At 38.3% G+C, this 18,826-nt stretch overlaps 1 protein-coding gene across 3 annotated transcripts in view; it reads right to left on the minus strand.

Moving 5' to 3' along the window:
* KSR2 (kinase suppressor of ras 2) overlaps positions 1 to 18,352 on the minus strand; it is a 202,246-nt gene extending 183,894 nt beyond the window's left edge. For all 3 annotated transcript variants that reach the window (XM_072415949.1, XM_072415948.1, XM_072415950.1), the window contains exon 1: positions 18,176 to 18,352. In XM_072415949.1, the coding sequence (XP_072272050.1) occupies positions 18,176 to 18,352 (177 nt within the window). The remainder of the gene's footprint in view (positions 1 to 18,175) is intronic.
* Between the last annotated feature and the right edge of the window lie 474 nt (positions 18,353 to 18,826).

The raw sequence follows: 18,826 nt of genomic DNA on the forward strand, positions 1-18,826 counted from the left end.
AGACCAAGAACAAGCATGCAAGGGGGTTAGCCAGTTTTTATAGCCTGTACAGTACAATGGCTTATTCTTGGGATCCCCAGATTTAAATAGAAGACATAGGCTGAATTACGGTTATCACTCAGAAGCAGGTTCAGTCATGCAAAACGTTCTAATTCTAAAGTCAGGTTGCCAAACCAAAAGACAGGCGCTATAACTTATAGTCACGGTCCACCACCCACAGACAGGTTTTAACTCCCAAAGACAAACTTTATCACTTTTAGACAGGTTCCAACGACTAAAAAATAGAAAAAGCTGTATATGTAATAATATTAGGGGAGTGCAACACTAAAATTACGTCTGAAGGTACAGTACTTCTTTCTATCACATCTCGGGCACCACACTGAAAGTTCAGTCAACAGTTTTGGCCTAGCGATCCGGCCTTTTTGACCAATTTTAAAACAAACGTTTTGGACCAATGATTTTCTATGTAAATGGTTTGGAATCTCTTTTATTTCTAAACTTTTCTACTAACAGACCAAGAACAAGCAAATACACATAAAAGCTGTGGAGCTGCCCTGCATTTCTTTTCAGGGTCAGTGACTTCAAATACACTGTAAGTGTATGCAACAAGCCAAAATGCTTTTGAAAAAATACAGTCAATGAATTGTAGCTAAATTGCCGAGGACAGTGAAAATATCTGCTGCATGAATGATGAGGTTATCCCCTATCTTCCACTCTCTCCTATCAGCATGCTTCTTGTGTCTCCATCTCCCAACCATTATTTTGTTGTTTGTTGTTGTAAAAACCTACCTTCAAAACCTCTGAAAGAAATAATAATTCTAATGAGGGTGGAGGCTGATGGCTGGAGCCTATTATTGCACAAACAGGTCCTCTTTACTGTATGGGGAATAAACATTGTGTTTTCTGCTGCAAGCTGTATCCATTAAGCACATACGTCTGGTACTGTAAAATATTTCTTGTGTTTTTGCCTTTCTTTTAAACTACTGCAGTACTTGTACATAAAGCTACAAATTGACAGAAAAATGATGACAAAGCTTACTAATATGTTTTAATTTTATGGAAAATCCAACAGGCTGTTTTTTGATTGCACTGCTTGGCATAATCCCATGTGACTGCGAAGCTGCAGTAAGGGGCTTAATGGTATAAGAAGCTGATAGGAATGCACAATCAACTCCTTGAAAATGCTTGGCCTTTTTCATTGATACCTTGACCTTCATGTCACAAATTCACCCTAACAACCTAAAAAATCCTAATTAGCATTTTGATGTTTTTAAAGTGTAAATGGTTTATTGATACCAGGTAAGTTGCATTGCATTGTGCAGTGTTTTAAAATGCAGGTGAGGAACATGGACAAATGATTACCGTTTGATTTGTAAAAAACTGGTAGTTGGCACTGTTGCACTGCATTGCAGTATGCAGGCAGGAAATTCTGCATGCTGCTTTTTGGTGTGTGGTCCTTTTTAGGTCTCTGATGACATTGGGTGTGCAGGAATTACATTGTCCAAGGCAGCTGACTCTGTGTGTGGTATCATGCCATACAGTTTAGAGTTTAAACAAAAGGCCACCAGAAGATTTTTTTTTTTACAAAAACGACATTGAATGTCTCTTTTCTCATTTAGTACTAGCTCCTGGTAACTTTTTGCTTTTTTGAATTTAGGTATACTCTAAATTGAGTATTGAGTGAAGATTCTAGCTTCCCTTAGTAAATCAGCCTAGTAGTAATGCATAATGCTACAAAATGTGTTACCATGCACAAGCCCTATCACAAGAGAATATGTATTTCGATTATCACAGGGGTCCTGCTGTAAAATAAAATATTAGCAGTTGTTAGTACATGGTAATACATTTACCTCTGAGATAATGACTCCAGATTTAATGGAAGATGCAATTCCATCACTGTACTGCAAAGCAGAGGCATTGCAATGTTCCAAGAAGATCCAGGACACACCCTGGGTTGTGAGGAGTAAGTGTGGTGTGCTTGGTGTGTGCAGTGCACCACAACCAAAAGTACCACAAAAGTGACCACAACAGATTGTAGGCAAATAATGCATAGTCAGTGCTAAAAAATTATACTATATATATATGCATGCAGGTTCCATCATCCCAAAAGAGGCTCCAACACCCCAAGATAGGCTCTGTCACTTATAGACAGGCTCCATCACCAAGAGACAGACTACATCACTTATAAACAGCTCCATCTTCCAGAGTCAGGCTCCAAGTTCCAGAAACGGGCTCCAAATCCCAGCCCCCCATAAACTGAATAAAACTTGCATAAATAATAAAATAATATTAACCATATAGATACTGTTTCTTGTTATTTGTGGTGGTGGGAAACATGCTGATTGGTTCTCGCTTTGCCATGTTGCTTTTAGTCCTTGCTGGAGAAGGGAGAGGGTGAAACTAAGCCAATAGAGAGACAAGCAGGAAGGAACTCCTGCATCCTGATTCAATGGGGGATTGCAATGTTAGTAAACACACCCTCTCACCTTGGCTATCTGCAGAACAGGTGTAGGAGTCGAGGGTTGTATGACGTTAGATCTACTGCCTGACAGACAACAGTAGGTGCAGGAAAGCCTAGAGGATTATTTTTCTTTTACATTTGGGGCATCTCAATAGTTTTGGTGGCTGCTGCAACGCCTTGGTCCAGTTTTTAAAAGTAAGTAGACCAATGATTTTCCATGTAAAAGGACTGGGATCAGCAAACACTGACCTGTTCATATCAGTAAGTATTCAACACTGAAGGAGCCAACAGTCATATACACACTCTACAAGGCTGGTATGAGGGTAAGCAAAATAACCTACTTGTGTTTTTTAGGGGTTATTTTTAAAACTTTTGGAGCCTATACCTGGTAGGTTTGCTTTAAAACTCTAATGTGGTATTGATACATCTATTGTAATACCACTTTTTACACTTTTAGGAATGTGAACAGCTGTTATCACTTCATTAAAAACAAATGAATGCTATTACACAAAAGGTATAATAGTTTATACAAGTATACGAGTTGTTCACCTAGGACATGTTTAATAAGCACAGCAATATTTTCTGCAGGCGCACTATTGATGAGAAATCTCACACGAATGTTATGTAAGCAAAGCACTGCAGGAGACATGCACTGACCCTCTACTAGGTGATAACCAAGCGCCAGATCTGTTTATTATGTAAGCAAAAACACTTTGTACTGCTCTCACAAATTTCATGGACAGAAATAATAGAAAAGTGGAGGGGTTGTTTGTGGTGTCAAAATACAAAAGGCAACCTGAAAAATACAAAACATATACAGTATTACGCATAATTTTGCTTACTAATTTTGACTTGGCATAATGATGTATAGATCTAGAGTGTTTCTATTGTTGAAATGTACAAATACAATAGTAACTTCACTTTTTTAGGAAGGAAATATTATTAAATATATTTTTGTAAAATATGCACAATACAGGGATTTTGACGTTGGCACTGCAAAGTTTTACCTGCTGCAGATTTGTGAACCTGACATATGCATTCAAGTTTTTTCCTAACTGTTGTTTTCTAGGTGAGAGAGACTATCTGATATATTTGTGTAATTTGTTTCAGATTTTTAATAAGAAAACAGTGCTAGAAAAATAGTGATCAGAAAAATACATTCAGATGGATGTTCCACACACTAACTGCATAGAGAATGCTTTTATATTTGTCATGATTCAGGGTAACAACCTTTGTTTTTTTGGGACAGGATCAAAACATGATAATAAATAGAATAGGTAGTTTTGTTAACACAATTTAAAATGGTTTGTTCAGCCAGTTACAAAAAACTTTTCTGATGGTACAGGTACACTTGAACATACTGTTGTAAAGAAAACCAATCATTGTTTTCGTCAGATTACAATTTCTAATGTGGATCATTTTAATCATATCTGCAGGATCAGAATAACCTCCTTCCTACACCAGAATCCTTCATCCCTCTATCTGTTGTATGTCCATGGCTGGTCCTTTTTTCAGGAAAGATCAGCAAACCCATAGAGATGACATTAGTTACAGGGGAACACCAGGGGCCAGTGAGTTGGCATGGCATTGCAGCGATGGATTGGTGGTTCCCCGGAGTGGTGCTGTCAAGGGACCTGCATGGTGGATTTAGGAGTTTAAAAAAAAGGTTTAGATCTTGTAGAATGGGTTAGATAGGGATGGGTGGAGAAATATATAAAGGGACTTATATTGTTGAGTCGATATCACTAGCTGCTAGGCTACTTTACACCTTGGATTATGTGGCCCATTCAAATAATAAAGAGAATGCCATAACATGATGAAGTGCATGCACATGAATTTGACAGATTATGTGACCGCGCTTTTCTTCACTTTTTTTGGTTATTAATTTTAATAGCATTATTCTAGTTTAATTGTTTTGAAGACAGCTGAACATTAAGCAAGTTTGGAAAGCATATTACTGCACTTTTTCTATTTAAATTCTTAGTTTGCTAAAAGTGATCATTTTGAACACTTTATATTATTAAACTTTTATTTTGGTTCCTTAAGATACTTTATAAAGCTACACACACATCAGATAAACAATCATTCAGGTAAAAACTCTGACATGTGTAAAGTGGTTCCCCATCATCATTATTCAACCACTGTGAATTCATAAGCAGGAACCGCTTGTTTGTCCTTTCCCCTCCCACTTCTAGAACACAATGGATCTGTGTGTACAGTGCTCATTTGTTCATCTATCAATGAGAACAATCACAAAAGATCATTTCCAGCCACAATCCTCTAACATCTATTGGAAATCTGTACAGGGCCCAAGGCTATAAATTCTGGATGTGATTTTACCTGCAAAAGTCTTTGGTTTTCATGTTTACTTAAAACCAAACTAAATGTTACAAATAAAAAACTGTGATCAAGCAGGCCTTTTATTGCAGAAAGAAGAGGCAATATCACTTCTGCCATAAAATAATCTTACCTGTCTGATCGCAATTTTTTATTTACACTTGCCCTTGCTCAGTCACCGATGCCATCATCTTCAACCAGTCCTCTTCAGGGTGTCGGCTAGAATGACATAACTCTCGCATGTGCGCACATAAATTCATGTAGTCCCACCAGAGACACAGCTATGGAGCTGGAACCCCATGCCTTCTGCTTTACAGTACTGCCTTGGTTAACCACACAACACTGGATAGATTAGATCGATTAGATAGATTAGATATACAGGTATAAATTATATTTCGTATAAATTATATTTCTCACACAGACATCACATTGTGGTTACTGTTTACTGGGCCCTTAAGTATGTGCTTGTTTGACCGTCCAACCAAACAAGCCCTATATTTCCTCATAGTTATTCAGCGATAAACCACAGAGGCACAAGAGCCATGAGTAGAAAGTTAGAACCCCTGCTAGGTTTCTATTGCTATCTGGGCTTTTTATGTTTGGATAGATTTATTTTTTTTATTCTCCCTTGCTGAGCTGGACATCACTGTGCTCTCGAATAAAAGTACAGGACACTGTGTGGACGAACAGATTGCCTGTACATAGGAAGTCAGGTTTGATGCCACATCTCCCCACCCAAAATTTGCTGAATGATTGTCAGTTGTCAATGGCCCTGGCCCCTGTCCAAAGAAAGCAGGTGGGAACATATTTTTACACAACCCTTATGTCATGCCACTGCTGCCCTTTATCAATGTACCCACATCTCTCGCACTATGGAAAATGAATAATAACACTGTACATGGTCAAGTGACTACTGACTTTTTTTTTTTTAAATTGCTTTATCATTCGACAGTTCTATAAAGTGTGTGTGTGTGTCAGTAACCCTAATCTTAATCTCTAGTCTTAATTTACAAGAGATCTGTAAAAACAGATCCCTCAAGGAAATCTTTAAAAAAAGAATTGTTTTTCCATTAAAAATGCATTTTCCTGAGCATACTTTAACCACAATTTACTGAAAGAAATTACATGTTAATAAAAAAATGCACTTGGGGCATGTTCCCAGAGGCCCCCTGACTCCCCCAGCAATTCTGGTGACACTACCTACTAAGTTCAGTGTCTTTTTATTTCATTTGAAATATACATTTGCAAAATGATGAATATTAGCACAATTCTGGTTAACATTTCTGCACATTTTTGTGCCAAAAACTGTGAAAATCGTCTGCCTTTCTTGTTCTAACTTCTTTCTGTTGTCAGGATGTACTAAAGAGTGTATGTTTTTTTGTTGAAAGTAAATGCAGATATTTAATTTTTGCAATTTCCTGATGGCTAAAAACCATCATTAAAATATTCATCACATACTTTTACATTTATTGCTACATTGTGATTCCTAGAGTGCTAACCAAGGGGATGACACATAGTAAAAAAAAAAAAACAACAAAAAAACTAAGACCAGTATACAAAAACTCTTTGTAGTAAATTAATTAATTATTAATTCATTATAATTGCTAAACTTCAGTTTACAATCGCACCCCTGGAATTCCCCCATATAAACAGTTTGGCATCATAATGCTGGATGAATAAAGAGGTATTAGAAGCCAACAGACAGAAGAACTCACATAATGACAATATTACTATTACCAGTTACTTTTACTTTAGTTGAAGTGATCATTGAAGAATGCAGCATATGACACAACCTAAATTTCATCTGACATTCTGTTTGTTGGAATCTCACCTACAACTTGACACCAACCATTACCACTACACACACATACACTTACAAATTTACACTTGCTTTATGTATGGCTAATATATATAATATTCAAACCTTTTTTTTGGCATACAAATACCTTAGGTACACAGACTGTGCATTAGAAAATACTGTACACAACACCCACCTCTTCTAGCAGGAAACCACTTAGGGTCTATCGCTGCTTTAGCATTATATTTTCCATAACCACAATAAAAATCAAAATGTTACTGTGTGAAGTGAAAATGTTAATTATGCATGCTACAAAAGAGGTTCAAGACAAATACAAGTACATACAGAAATGATGAACTCTGCTTTGGTAAAACAATGTGACGGCTTTACAGTAAAGAAGCACGTAGCTACTTAGCCATCTTAAAGATGCACTGGGCCTGATTTATTAAAGTTCCCCAAGTCTGGAGAAGATAAACTATAATGGGAGAACCTGGGCGCTCCAGCAAATCTAGAATAGATTTCCTAAAAATAATTGGCTAGACCTGGCCAGATATATTTCAGATTTGCTGGATCACTCATGTTCTCGCATGATAATCTATCTTCTCCAGGCTTGATGAGTTTTAATAAGTCAAACCCACTGTGTCTTTTGCAAAGTTTAGGGTGTGTTAGGGCTTAGCGGTATTGGTGATGTCATCACTCCTCAGTAATAAGGTCCAGTGACTAGCCACAAGACCTAAGTACTGCATCCTTGAAGAAGGTCATACTGCTTGTAGTTTTTTCAGAAGTGTGTAAATCACAAGACTGCCTACACATATCCTTTCACGTGTATAACAGCAAACATAGCAATGTAGGTGATATGTTAATTTCGCTCTTTGCCTTGGCTTTTTAAAGTAACATTCTGTTAACTCACCAAGGAACTGGTTCTTTTTAGCCATTATGTAACCAGATACTGGCCCACACTCATGGGGCTACATTTAAATTATTTTACAAGTAACTGTATTGTGTAGCTAGTAGATACTTTAGTGAAAAGTTATTACCAATGTTTTTATTCCATAGCTTCATAAAGTTTGCAGCTGTGTTCAAGATACTCTAAGTCAGCCTTTCTCAACCTTTTTTACCTTAAAGGAAACCATTAAATAAATTTTAGGTCTCGGGGAACCCCTCCTAAAACCAAATAATTGAGAATCGGTGAAGAAAAGTGCTCCTACATTAGTGAATAATGAAATTAATGTGCCTCCTTAAAACATAGGTCAGAATGCCACCTTTTCAGATAGTTCAAACAATCATTGGTGTCCTGCAAGTAGCTCCGCCAAGTAGCAGTGGCACTGAAGCTAGACAGACACCATCAAATTGGAGATCAATCTCCTGCAAGTCAAAGAAATCCTAGCAACCTCTGAAGGAACCCTGGGGTTCCAGGAACCTATAGTTGGCTGTTCTATAAACTTTCTATCATTATTTAAAAAATGTAGACATTTTGAACTCAAGTACTAAAGGTAGTAATTTCATTTGATGCAACTTCTGCAAATCTGCAAAATACTTAACACATTTAAAAGAGCACTCAAAACACACTTGTTTTAAACTTGCCTTCTGTCTCTTAAAACCCTCACTACTTCCCATCACTCCACATCTCCCCTCCTATTGTGTGAGACTTACCCCACCTCCTAGATTGTAAGCCCCTTTGGGAAGGGTCCTCTTCTCCTCCTGTGTTACTGTCTGTAACTGTCTGTCATTTGCTACCCCTTTTTACCAGGGGGTGCTGAGATGAAATAGAAAAATGAGTGTGGGGGCATTTGACAGCCTAATATCTATGTATGTAACTGTGCAAATATCAGGTCTTTGCAATTCTTAAAACTGTTTTTCTTTTAGTGAGAAGCTGTGATGGCAGAGGCACAAGCAAGTTTCACGTCGTTAGAGTTACAGGCTATCACGAAGTTTTTGTTTCTTCAGGGAAAGTCAGCAAAGGACATTCGCACTGAGATGTCACAAACACTGGGGGAGAAGTGTCTTTCCTAGAGGACTGTCAAAACCTGGATATCTCGTTTCAAGACTGGGCATTTCTCCCTTGAAGGTGAGCCCTGCAGTGGGTGCCCCCCAACCTCAACTGACCCGGCAACCTGTATACGCAAAAAAGATAGCCGCAAAAAAGAAAGCCCAGATACTTGACATCTCACGGAAACGTGTTGGGTTTGTTATCACAACTGTGCTGGACATGCACAAGCTTTCAGCGAAGTGGGTGCCGAAATATTTGAACAGTGATCAAAAGAAGGAACACCGGCAATGCACCGGCTGCCAAATTGAACACCCTGGATTTCCAATTGGTCGTCCATCCCTCCTACTCACCTGACCTGGCCCCTTTGGACTATTATGTTTTCCCGAATTTGAAGAAACACCTGAAGGGGAAACATTTTAAGAACATTTCTGACGTCAAAAATGCTGCTGAGAGCTGGTTTGCAGCCCAACCAAAGGACTTTTATTTGAATGGTCTAGAAAAGCTGCAACTACGCTGTACCAAGTGCATGAGTCTCACGCGGGAATATGTTGAAAAATGTGTTATTTCATAACTCTTAACTCTGGCCTAGCCAGTAGTCCGTTCCGGCCTAACGCCCCCTGGTGGATCCGACCTAATCCCAGCCGACATAGCAGCCCCCGGCTTCGGAGCTGCATGCGGCTCCTGAGTCTCCTTGTTATGCCTCCCTCCCCTATTCACCACCGCCAGCATTAACATTTCTGACCCTGGACATTCCCTCTCCTTCGTATGCATTGCGGAGGAGAGGGATTTCCCTTCAGCAGCCTACTTGATGGGGGGCAGAGCCATCACCACGGGACTGGAGAGAGAGTCGGGCCTAGTATGCCTTCTTGACCTCCTAAAATGGCCTAGTAGGCAAAAAATTTTGCTGACCCCTGGTCTAATTAAAGGTTAGTTGTGGCCCATACTCCAATACATGGAGCACTGACTTGACTATTAGCTTTCCTTTATTTTAAGTCACACCAGTGATAGACAACATTTATGTGGTTGCTGCAGTCCTCATCTCCTATAATTATTTTTAATATTATTATTAATAAACAGGATTTATATAGCGCCAACATATTAAGCAGCGCTATACATTAAATAGGGGTAGCAAATGAAAGACAGTGACAGACAGTGACACAGGAGGAGAAGAGGACCCTGCCCCGAGGAGCTTACAATATCTCCTATGGCTGTCCAAAACTCCACCAGGCAATGGTGTAAAAGAAAGTGAGAGTGAGACAAAGCAAGTCCAAGCCCTTGTAGTCACACAACTTAAATAAAGCAAGAGTTAATTACTGTATATACAAAGCTATCCCAGACATGACGTAAGACAGACTAATTGCTCGCTCACTATAACAGCAGGGGAGCATGCTCTCCCCCTGGAATTTATAAATTACAAAGAGATCTCATAAGGTAGTACATCCACAAGAGTAATAATTACAGGAACATTGCTGATTTAATACATTATTAGGACTGCACACACTTTTACCCAAAAGCTTAAAGATGCTAACCCGATTGCTGAAAAGGGTTCAAATATTTGAAAAACATAATTTACCACTTAACAATAATCATGAATAATAGAATTTAGTCACCCAGTAAATTATGTTGCTATGTTTTTTCACTGACTCCCATATATGTATGCTTCCAGGGCAGTGTCATAGAGGGTACTAAAGTTTCTAGGTCAGCAATAAAGCCAGACAACCAACATTTTCACAAAAAAGTCACCAATGGCACCCACCATGTTTTCCATTACAAATGCTTACTTTAATGGCCAGCTCACCCACCATCATATGGAAATCAGTAGCATTGAGTGTAATGCATCGATTTTATTTACCTCAGTGTCACTGCAATCTTTTGTGAGATTTATGGGACCTGTGGCACATGCCTTCAGTACCCAAATAATCAGATATTACCCATTACTCAACAGACCTTTCAGTTAATGGAAGAGGGTTAAATTGTGACCTGCTAACCCCAAATACACAGTAATAAACAATGATTTCAAAATCAAAATGTCAAAAATGGGGGAACTCATTTCCCACTGTTCTACCAATTCCTACTTGATAAACTGGTATCCTGAAAACAAAATAATACCATAACACCATAACCGAAACCATATTACCATAACCAAAAACAAAATGCCCCCCCCATTTGGCTTGTTGGAGGCTGTTTCTATTTATTATTTGATTGGACAGTGATTGTTACTATCTCTTGTTCATTTATTTTGTGTGCCTGTAAGTTTCTTTTATTTGTACATGTATTTTTGTTTTATTTTATTTTTACTACTCTGTCCTGTATTGTTATATAAACATTTGGGGGAAAAATGAATGTTTAACAAAAGCAAATGTTTGTTGTCTTATCTTATTTTTTGGAAACCAAACAAAAAAAGACTGATAAAGTACAAAACATCAGTGATGATCCCCTCACCCAACCACTTCCTACCTTTTTTATTAGATGAGAGTTCAAACACAAATGCCCTTATTGATTAATGTAGTGAATGTGCAGTGATGTGCAATAAAAAAACAATCAGATATCAGAATACTGACAGTTGAGTGATGGAAAGTCATTTCTCATTGGTGGTTCTGTAATTTCACAACATACTCATTAAATTACTACAATAAGATTTTTTTTCAGAGAAGTGTTAACGGTGCCATTGCCAGTTTCTCTGTCTAAAAATGCACTTTGAGCATACATAGAAAAGTAACAGTGTCTCTGAAAATGGCCCCAACCCCACTTTCTTCTTTATAGCTAGTGATATTGCCAGGTATTTCTGAGTATGGAGAAGAATGTGACCAGCACTCCTCTGAAAGCTCTCAGATCATAAGAACAGAGAATCATTAGGTCCAAGCACTGACAAATAACTGGGGGAATACCATCCCCAGGTTTTTAGCACCATGTTATTCAGTCTTAGCTCCTAAGGGGGATGGTACAACAAAGACCCGCTGGTTAGCATAGTATAGGGTGATCAAGGGCCCTTTGCAGAGACACTTTTAGTACGTTAGTAAGTAAGCTGGAGGATTACTATCTTAAAAAAAATCACATTAACCAAAGATTGTGCCCACGGTGCTGTGCAGGCAAGAAAACTATCCAGCCGTATGATTATACAAAAAGAAATCCATAAGAGCTATGGTGGCATACTGGTGTGTCCTTGTTTTTTTTTTTTTTTTAGGAGGTAAACCTACTCCAATTTATACGTTTATCTATTGCTTTACATGTTCATAGATTTTTCGCACTTTACACAGAAGCCCCTACAAAGAAGTGTAGCTTCAACATTTATTATCATAAGTAAGAAACTAAAACCTCTGTTTTGTTGGTAAATGTAAAGTAATATGTTTGTTCTCTGTCCTACACAGTATGCCCAAAATGTTGTGAATTCCTGATCATCACACACAGTAGCCTTGATCATCCCAATTCCATAATCATAGTCAATAACTTGGAGCTGCTCCCCAGTTTTTACTATAAGAGCATTTTTTTCATCTGATTAAGGTTTCCACAAGGATTTGGAGAGTGCATGTGCCACATTTAGCCCAAACAGCATTTGTGAATTCATGTACTAATGTTGGATGAGAAGGCCTGCTTCAAAATCATGAATACATAAGATCAACTAGGTTAAGACCTCTCAGATCCTTCTACAACTAAGGCATCAAACCATGTCCCAATGAACCACATTTTGTACTCAGGTGCTGGAAGAGAAAAAAAAAAGTAATTTCCCAAAATGGTGGCACAGTTGAGTGTATTGTTTTCTGAAAATACCTAAAAGTTTTAAGAAATGTCAGTATCAGTGTTCTCCCAGCAACTTTTACCTGGGCACACAGTCGCGGCACTTTTAAGTAACCACCGGCTGAGTGGTTACTGATGAGTTGGAAAATACAGGGGCTGCCACCCACCTACAATTTCTTCCCACCCAGCTTAAAGAAATGTCTGGGTTAAACAGTGAATATGCTTTTTTATTTACAATATATATGCATCTTTCTGCAAGGTAACTGCAGCAGTTACTGTGTCTGAAAGGCATAGCAAATGTCCCATAATGTAAAAATATTCACATTATGGTAGACTTACTTTAAAAAATGAACCCCTCCAGTACTGCGATTTGTATGCTTGCCTATTTTCCTGGGACTTCTACTTTCTCCCAGTCTTCTACCAGGTTTGCAGTCTTGTGCCATCTGTGTTGGCTAGGGCAGAATGACTGAACTTGTGGATGCAGGTGGGAGTCATTCCTATAGCAATAATAAACCCTAGCAGTCAGTCATAGTACCACTGTTCCAATACTGAAGTTTCACTCTATGACAAAAATTGTCTCTGGCATTAAAAATCTAATGTCTGTGTAAAGCTTTAGTCCTGACAGGAAGGGAAAAACATCTACATCATAATAGGAGCATACCTGCGAGCCAGTGGTCAATGCAGAGTGCATAGCTGTGGAAGGGACCCAGCAGGTCCATCCAATACAGATTTCCTACAGAAAACTACAGCAGGGGTGGATAGAAGACCAACAACCCTGCACAGGGGTAGCAGTGACTAATCTTTTTTACAAAAATCTCATATACAAGGCACAAGGCTTAATGCACAGAAATGGAAGAGATACAGAAAGGACACCAAGGTTTAGGTAAGAGTAAACCTGCATCCCATATTTAGACAATGTTTTCTTATCCTGCGGTTAAACTTATTACACTAATCCCATGTATTTCCAGTCCCCTGAGTACTGTCCTCCAATAGAGACAAATGTCACAAACTTACTTTGGGGCAATTTCCACTCACTTTCAAGAATACGCCAATGGAACAAAAGTGGAAAATAAAATTGTGACATTCTACCCCTTAGAGAATATTTTAGATATACTTTAACGTGTGTTTTTGGAATGAGAAAGCATGTATAATCACACTTCACAAACAAGGTTTCTTTATGATGCATATCTTGAGTGGCTAAATCTGACACATAAGGTATGAGGTGGGCAAGTTTCTTCAGGATCATGGACACTAAGGAACATCAATAAACAAATAGGGTCTGCTATCAAAGCAGATACAGAGCAGTGTAATAATATGCTACATTGGATACTCATTATAAGCATGAAATGTGTTAGTTTATGAGGGAGAAACTCTGGAGCATCTGCCAAATAACAATAACATACCACAAAATACTTTTTCGAACTACTTAAAAAATCAAGACAACTTGATACTAAATTAATAATTAAATACCTGTTAGGATAGAATAAGAATAATAATAAAAGCAAATCAGTTAATTATTCCCCTTTTGTAATAAAGACAAGTCTCTTTCCATTTACTAATAGACCTCAGCACAGTAGTCCTCTAATTAGGGTAACAGGGGGTATATCTGACATAGGAGGCATCATAAAAAGTAAAGGCTTTTCTTTGTTATTTTTTACCTTTCCAATGCAGATTATTACAACAGGTTTCATATCATATCAAAACCTTTGCTTTGGTCTTTGCCAAAGTTTTTGATCTTGTCAGCATTTGTCTGCATACCAAAGTAAACATTTTGTCACATGGTAGAATGTACAGGCGCACCCTTGCCAACCCACTGATTTTTTTTTCAATTTCATTCTAGGCTAACATCATGTAAGTATGACATCAAAAAGTTTTTTATACAAGGTGTTAGGATACGCTTATCTGGCCAGCGGTCCTGTGCTGTGCGCCACTGCAGTATTCTGATTGACGGTGTCTCTCGCAGCAGCAAGGAGAACAAAGGAATTAGTTGTCTGTCCTCTGATCTGCAGCTTGCAGTAACTCCTGCTTCCCTTTAGCTGTGCAACCTGAGATGTACCTTATTGGCATCCCCAGCATATGCACTGAGGCTGTGTTCAACTAAAGCAAATTTAGGAGCTGGTTATTCCGTGGCTTCATCCTGCCAGGTCATTGGCTACCGGGATTTTTTTGCCTCTATGCTCACAGTCAGCAGTTGCCTGTTGAAGTGTTAAGCTAAGGACATTGGCTTAGAAAGAAAATAAATGCACTCTATCTAACTTATAGCACAAAGTGAGAAACTGACTGTGAAACGGGAGTAAACAATTTCACTACAGGAGAGGAGACTTCACGATTGTGCAAGGTAAAATTGGAGTTCGGCTTTTAACATGTCTACCTATGTTTCTATGTATTCACATTCAAAACAAAAAATGGTAAAAAGAAAAGAAAAGCAATATTTGGGGGTCTGGGAGTCTTTTAGGCAGAAATAAAAAAAAATCTGTGTGTGTAGGGGAAGTCCTATTTATGGAACCTGTCACTGTCTAGTGGGGAAGATGCAGCGGGTGCCTCCTGCTTATCCTTACCCCTTTCCTCTCCATAGAGCTAAAGAGTGATGTGTGTTCAGCACTTGTTCTTTCTACTGTCACTGTAAACAATCACAGAAAATAGTTTCCTGGAACATAATTTTGTGATGTATACACAACTTTAAAGAGAGTGAATCTCTTTAACAAAAGCACAGACAACAATATTTACCCCCTTCATAGCTAATAGATTTTCTCAGCATTTTTTAAGCAATTAAGTAGTCATTGTAGCATAAATTTACCCCTTCCTCTAATCGCTAATTTAAAGTTCCCAACATTTATTAAAATGACGATTAAAAAGAAGCTACTGAAAATGTGACACATTTATTAATGTATGACAACAAAAATATGACATATTTTCATATAGTTTTCAAATGTAAACAATGTACAACAGCAAGAGAAAGTCAAAACTTTGCTGAAATGGCAACAAGTGTTCCCAATGACCCATTCTATCTATAGGGCATTCACATGCGGGATATACATAAAGTTAGTTTTTTCTGATTTCCATTGACAGTATTAAGATCTTTGTTTTGGGCCACAAGTGACTTTAGTACAATGCACCTTAAAGTGAAAGCAGCTAAATATACAGGTGAAATATAGAATTGTGGACTCTGGACCAACCAAAATGTGTTATTTTGTAAAGCCAGAAGGGACTACTATAGGGGGAGATGGTTAAGAAACGTAGATATGGATGCCATTTGTGTGTGTATGGAGAGGATTTGTTGAGGAGAACTGGATAGTGTCAGATCAAACCCCCATTGAAGCTGCAAAGATTTTTTTAGTGAAGACAGACTATGCACACTAATGGTCCTATGAAATCTGGAAGCTTAAGTCCAAGAGGAGGAAGAGAAGCAAGATAGCAACGCCCATTGTTAGATCGAGTTGGCCTGGGTTTAGTTCCACTTCAAGTGGGAATTTTTCTCACTATTGAAGGGATTTTTCTCCTGCAGTGTACATGGAACAGGAAGTGAGGTGAAAGCTCTTAATAAACAGGACAAAATCCTGACACTGCATAATTCTAATTTTTTAGAATTAAATTAAAAAAATTTAATTAAAAGGTATTAAACATTATTAAAAGTATTTATGTTAGGAAAATAACAAAAGGAATGAGAACACCTCACCATAATGGTAAAAATCTAAAACTAAGGAAACAAATCTAGTAATTATGGTGGAAAGATGTATCCAGTGCACATACAAAGGGGATTTAGCCTACCTATGATAACTTTTCCTGACACACAGAAGATCCCTTTGCTGAACTGATTTGTTTCTAGTTGCCTGGCTTCTATGCTGATCCACTTACATCAACATTTTCTTGGTTCCTGAATTGGAACAAGTATGCAGACTATAAAGTATAATCAGAGATCCTTATCCACAAATGTGTTCTGTGTCTGTGACACAAAGTACTTTAGTAATTAGGTCAGCACACCAGCCAGTAAAACCAACATTTCTAAAATGAAAAGTCATAATTGGCAGCCTTTCCTTTCTGGAAAGGTTTGCTTTAAATTTTTCTCAACAACAGCATAATAAAAACGTCCTTTCATTTAAGAACAGGTTAGATGATTTATGTTTTTAGGTTGTAATATAATAATGGTAGTAAGCATGAAAGTAATGAGGAAGGTGTAACAAAATGATAGTAAATAGACAAATAACTGGAATACACAGTTCCAATAAACCACCTCCAATTTCTATAGAAGAACTTTTTTTATGATATGTACTAAACAGGATGTTCTTGTGAACTTACAAATAGGATTTTGGTGCCCTTGTTATTCTATAAGGAACTATGAAAAGTCTTGTCCTGTACAAGCTTAATAAAAAAGAGGTAATTAGCAAATCAGTGTCGTCCCAAAGCCACCAGAGACCTCCAATGACAATAGGAAGGTATCCTAACATGTGATCCCAGCTGTGAATGCATAGAAACAATGATTATTTACCTAGTGAAAATTTGTCTAATGCTGACAAAATAAAAATAAGAGCAACTACTATAAATTTTAGTATTCATTAAAAAGTCATATCAACTGGACACATGGTATGTATCAATCATTGCTGAAAAGTATTATGATCACAGACACTATAATATCTAGTCACCTCTTCCAGTGAGAGTAAAACTATTTGCAAAATTGATACATTTGTTGCTACAATGTACAACACTTGATACATGTTTCCTATTTGTAAACTGTAACAAAATGTAGCAAATATTTTGTATTTATTTCTAAAGCATTTTAGTCAAGCAGGTCATTATGTTCTGTGTATACTGTATATAATAATATGGATTAAACATAAATACATTTACTTCAAGTTTATATATGAATATATAAATAAAATATTTTTATGCACAGGACATATTATATATGAATAGCTGTGTGTACTTGGAGCATGTAAAATCTGCTTTTCTCCATATGATTTACACCCACAGGTTCTATAGCTCTCTGTGTGGAATAAACTTACTATACCAGACACATGTATGGTTGTGCTATGGTCCACTAGGCCTCCTAGAAGGAAATAAAATCCATCTTCTGCAGATAAGCTAGGCCCCACTGTTTACACGAAAGCCATTAGTAAATAATCTACCCCTAAAACCAGTTTATCCTTTGTATTGATAATTTATAAAATATGCATTAAAACTGTGCAAATATCACCTATACATAACAGTATGCATGAAATGATATTAAATCTATGTGGTCCTAATTAAACTAAGGGTTCAAGAATGGCAAAAGCATGCAATAATCTGGGTTACATTAAAGCTCACCTATGCATTATAAATTACTTATGAACAAGGAGCATTGCTACATTTAATTAGGCTCAGTTTACAGACACAAGAAGGCTTTGTATTGAATCTATATACATCTATATACATTTGTATGTTATGTTGATGAAATAATGAATGGCCTAGATGGACCAGGCTATACAGTGGTGGGCACACTATTCTATCCATAGTAGCTGGTGCCATAATAAATGATCAGCCCTAGAAATGATCGACTCAAGACATGTATCTGCAACAATTCAGCAAGAATGTGTGCAAGGTGTGGGTTGTGGAAGATGAAGGAGGATGGATGGGGGTGTACAGTGCACAGTCTGTTACAGAGAAGCACCTTTGCGACCACCTGCAGAATGCGCAGGCTCACTCCATTTCACTGCAGCTGCTTAATTTATGGCACTGCACAGCAAGCAGGGAATATAAACAAACCCACTGCAAGCAGGGAAGCCATGGGATCTGGAGGGGTCACTACCCTTCCCACCACCCCCCAATCATAGCACTTGGCCAAGTAGTCAGAATGCACAACATGATGGTGATCGCCTACCTCCAATGTCCTGATTTCTTTCTGTGTCAAGTCGTTGGAAGTGGCACACTTGGTCCTGAGCCCCTCCAGGTTGGAGATGCTGATGTCTATCATGTTTTGGACCAACTCGCACTGCTGCAGGGCTTTCTGCAAACTCAGGGGCTGATCGTCGCTGCTGGGTACATTTTCTTCATCCATTTCTCCCCTCTGCTCTGCAGACACCCTTTTCTTCCCACCCACCCGCCCCCCACCCCCCGAAATAACAATAATACTCAAAGGGGGGAACAGAAAGCTATAAATCTCCAAAATAAAAGGGATCTCTAGGCTGGCACTAACCTGCTCCCACTAGTCCACCCCACCCACCCCCCCAGTGTTCAGCACAGGTGCATGGAGAGGGCAGTCTAGGTGCTGGAAGGATGCATCAGCTCTACACCCTGTGCACTGATCTCAGGCTGCCTCCATTAGAGTCCCCGGTTCCTCCAGCCCAGATGCAGCGGTGCTGATGATGTTACCAAAAGGAAATAAATATGTATGCGTGCACAGCTTCTAGGATCTGCCTGCAAAGCCTCCAGCTGGAAGAGATATTAATATTAGAAGGTGATCATGGCTTGCCACCACCTGCAAGGCGTCTCACGGTGCCACTTGTCAGGGGTGCTTTTCTTTTATTATTGG

This window comes from Pyxicephalus adspersus, chromosome 6, assembly GCF_032062135.1.
Source record: "Pyxicephalus adspersus chromosome 6, UCB_Pads_2.0, whole genome shotgun sequence".
Lineage (NCBI taxonomy): Eukaryota > Metazoa > Chordata > Amphibia > Anura > Pyxicephalidae > Pyxicephalus > Pyxicephalus adspersus.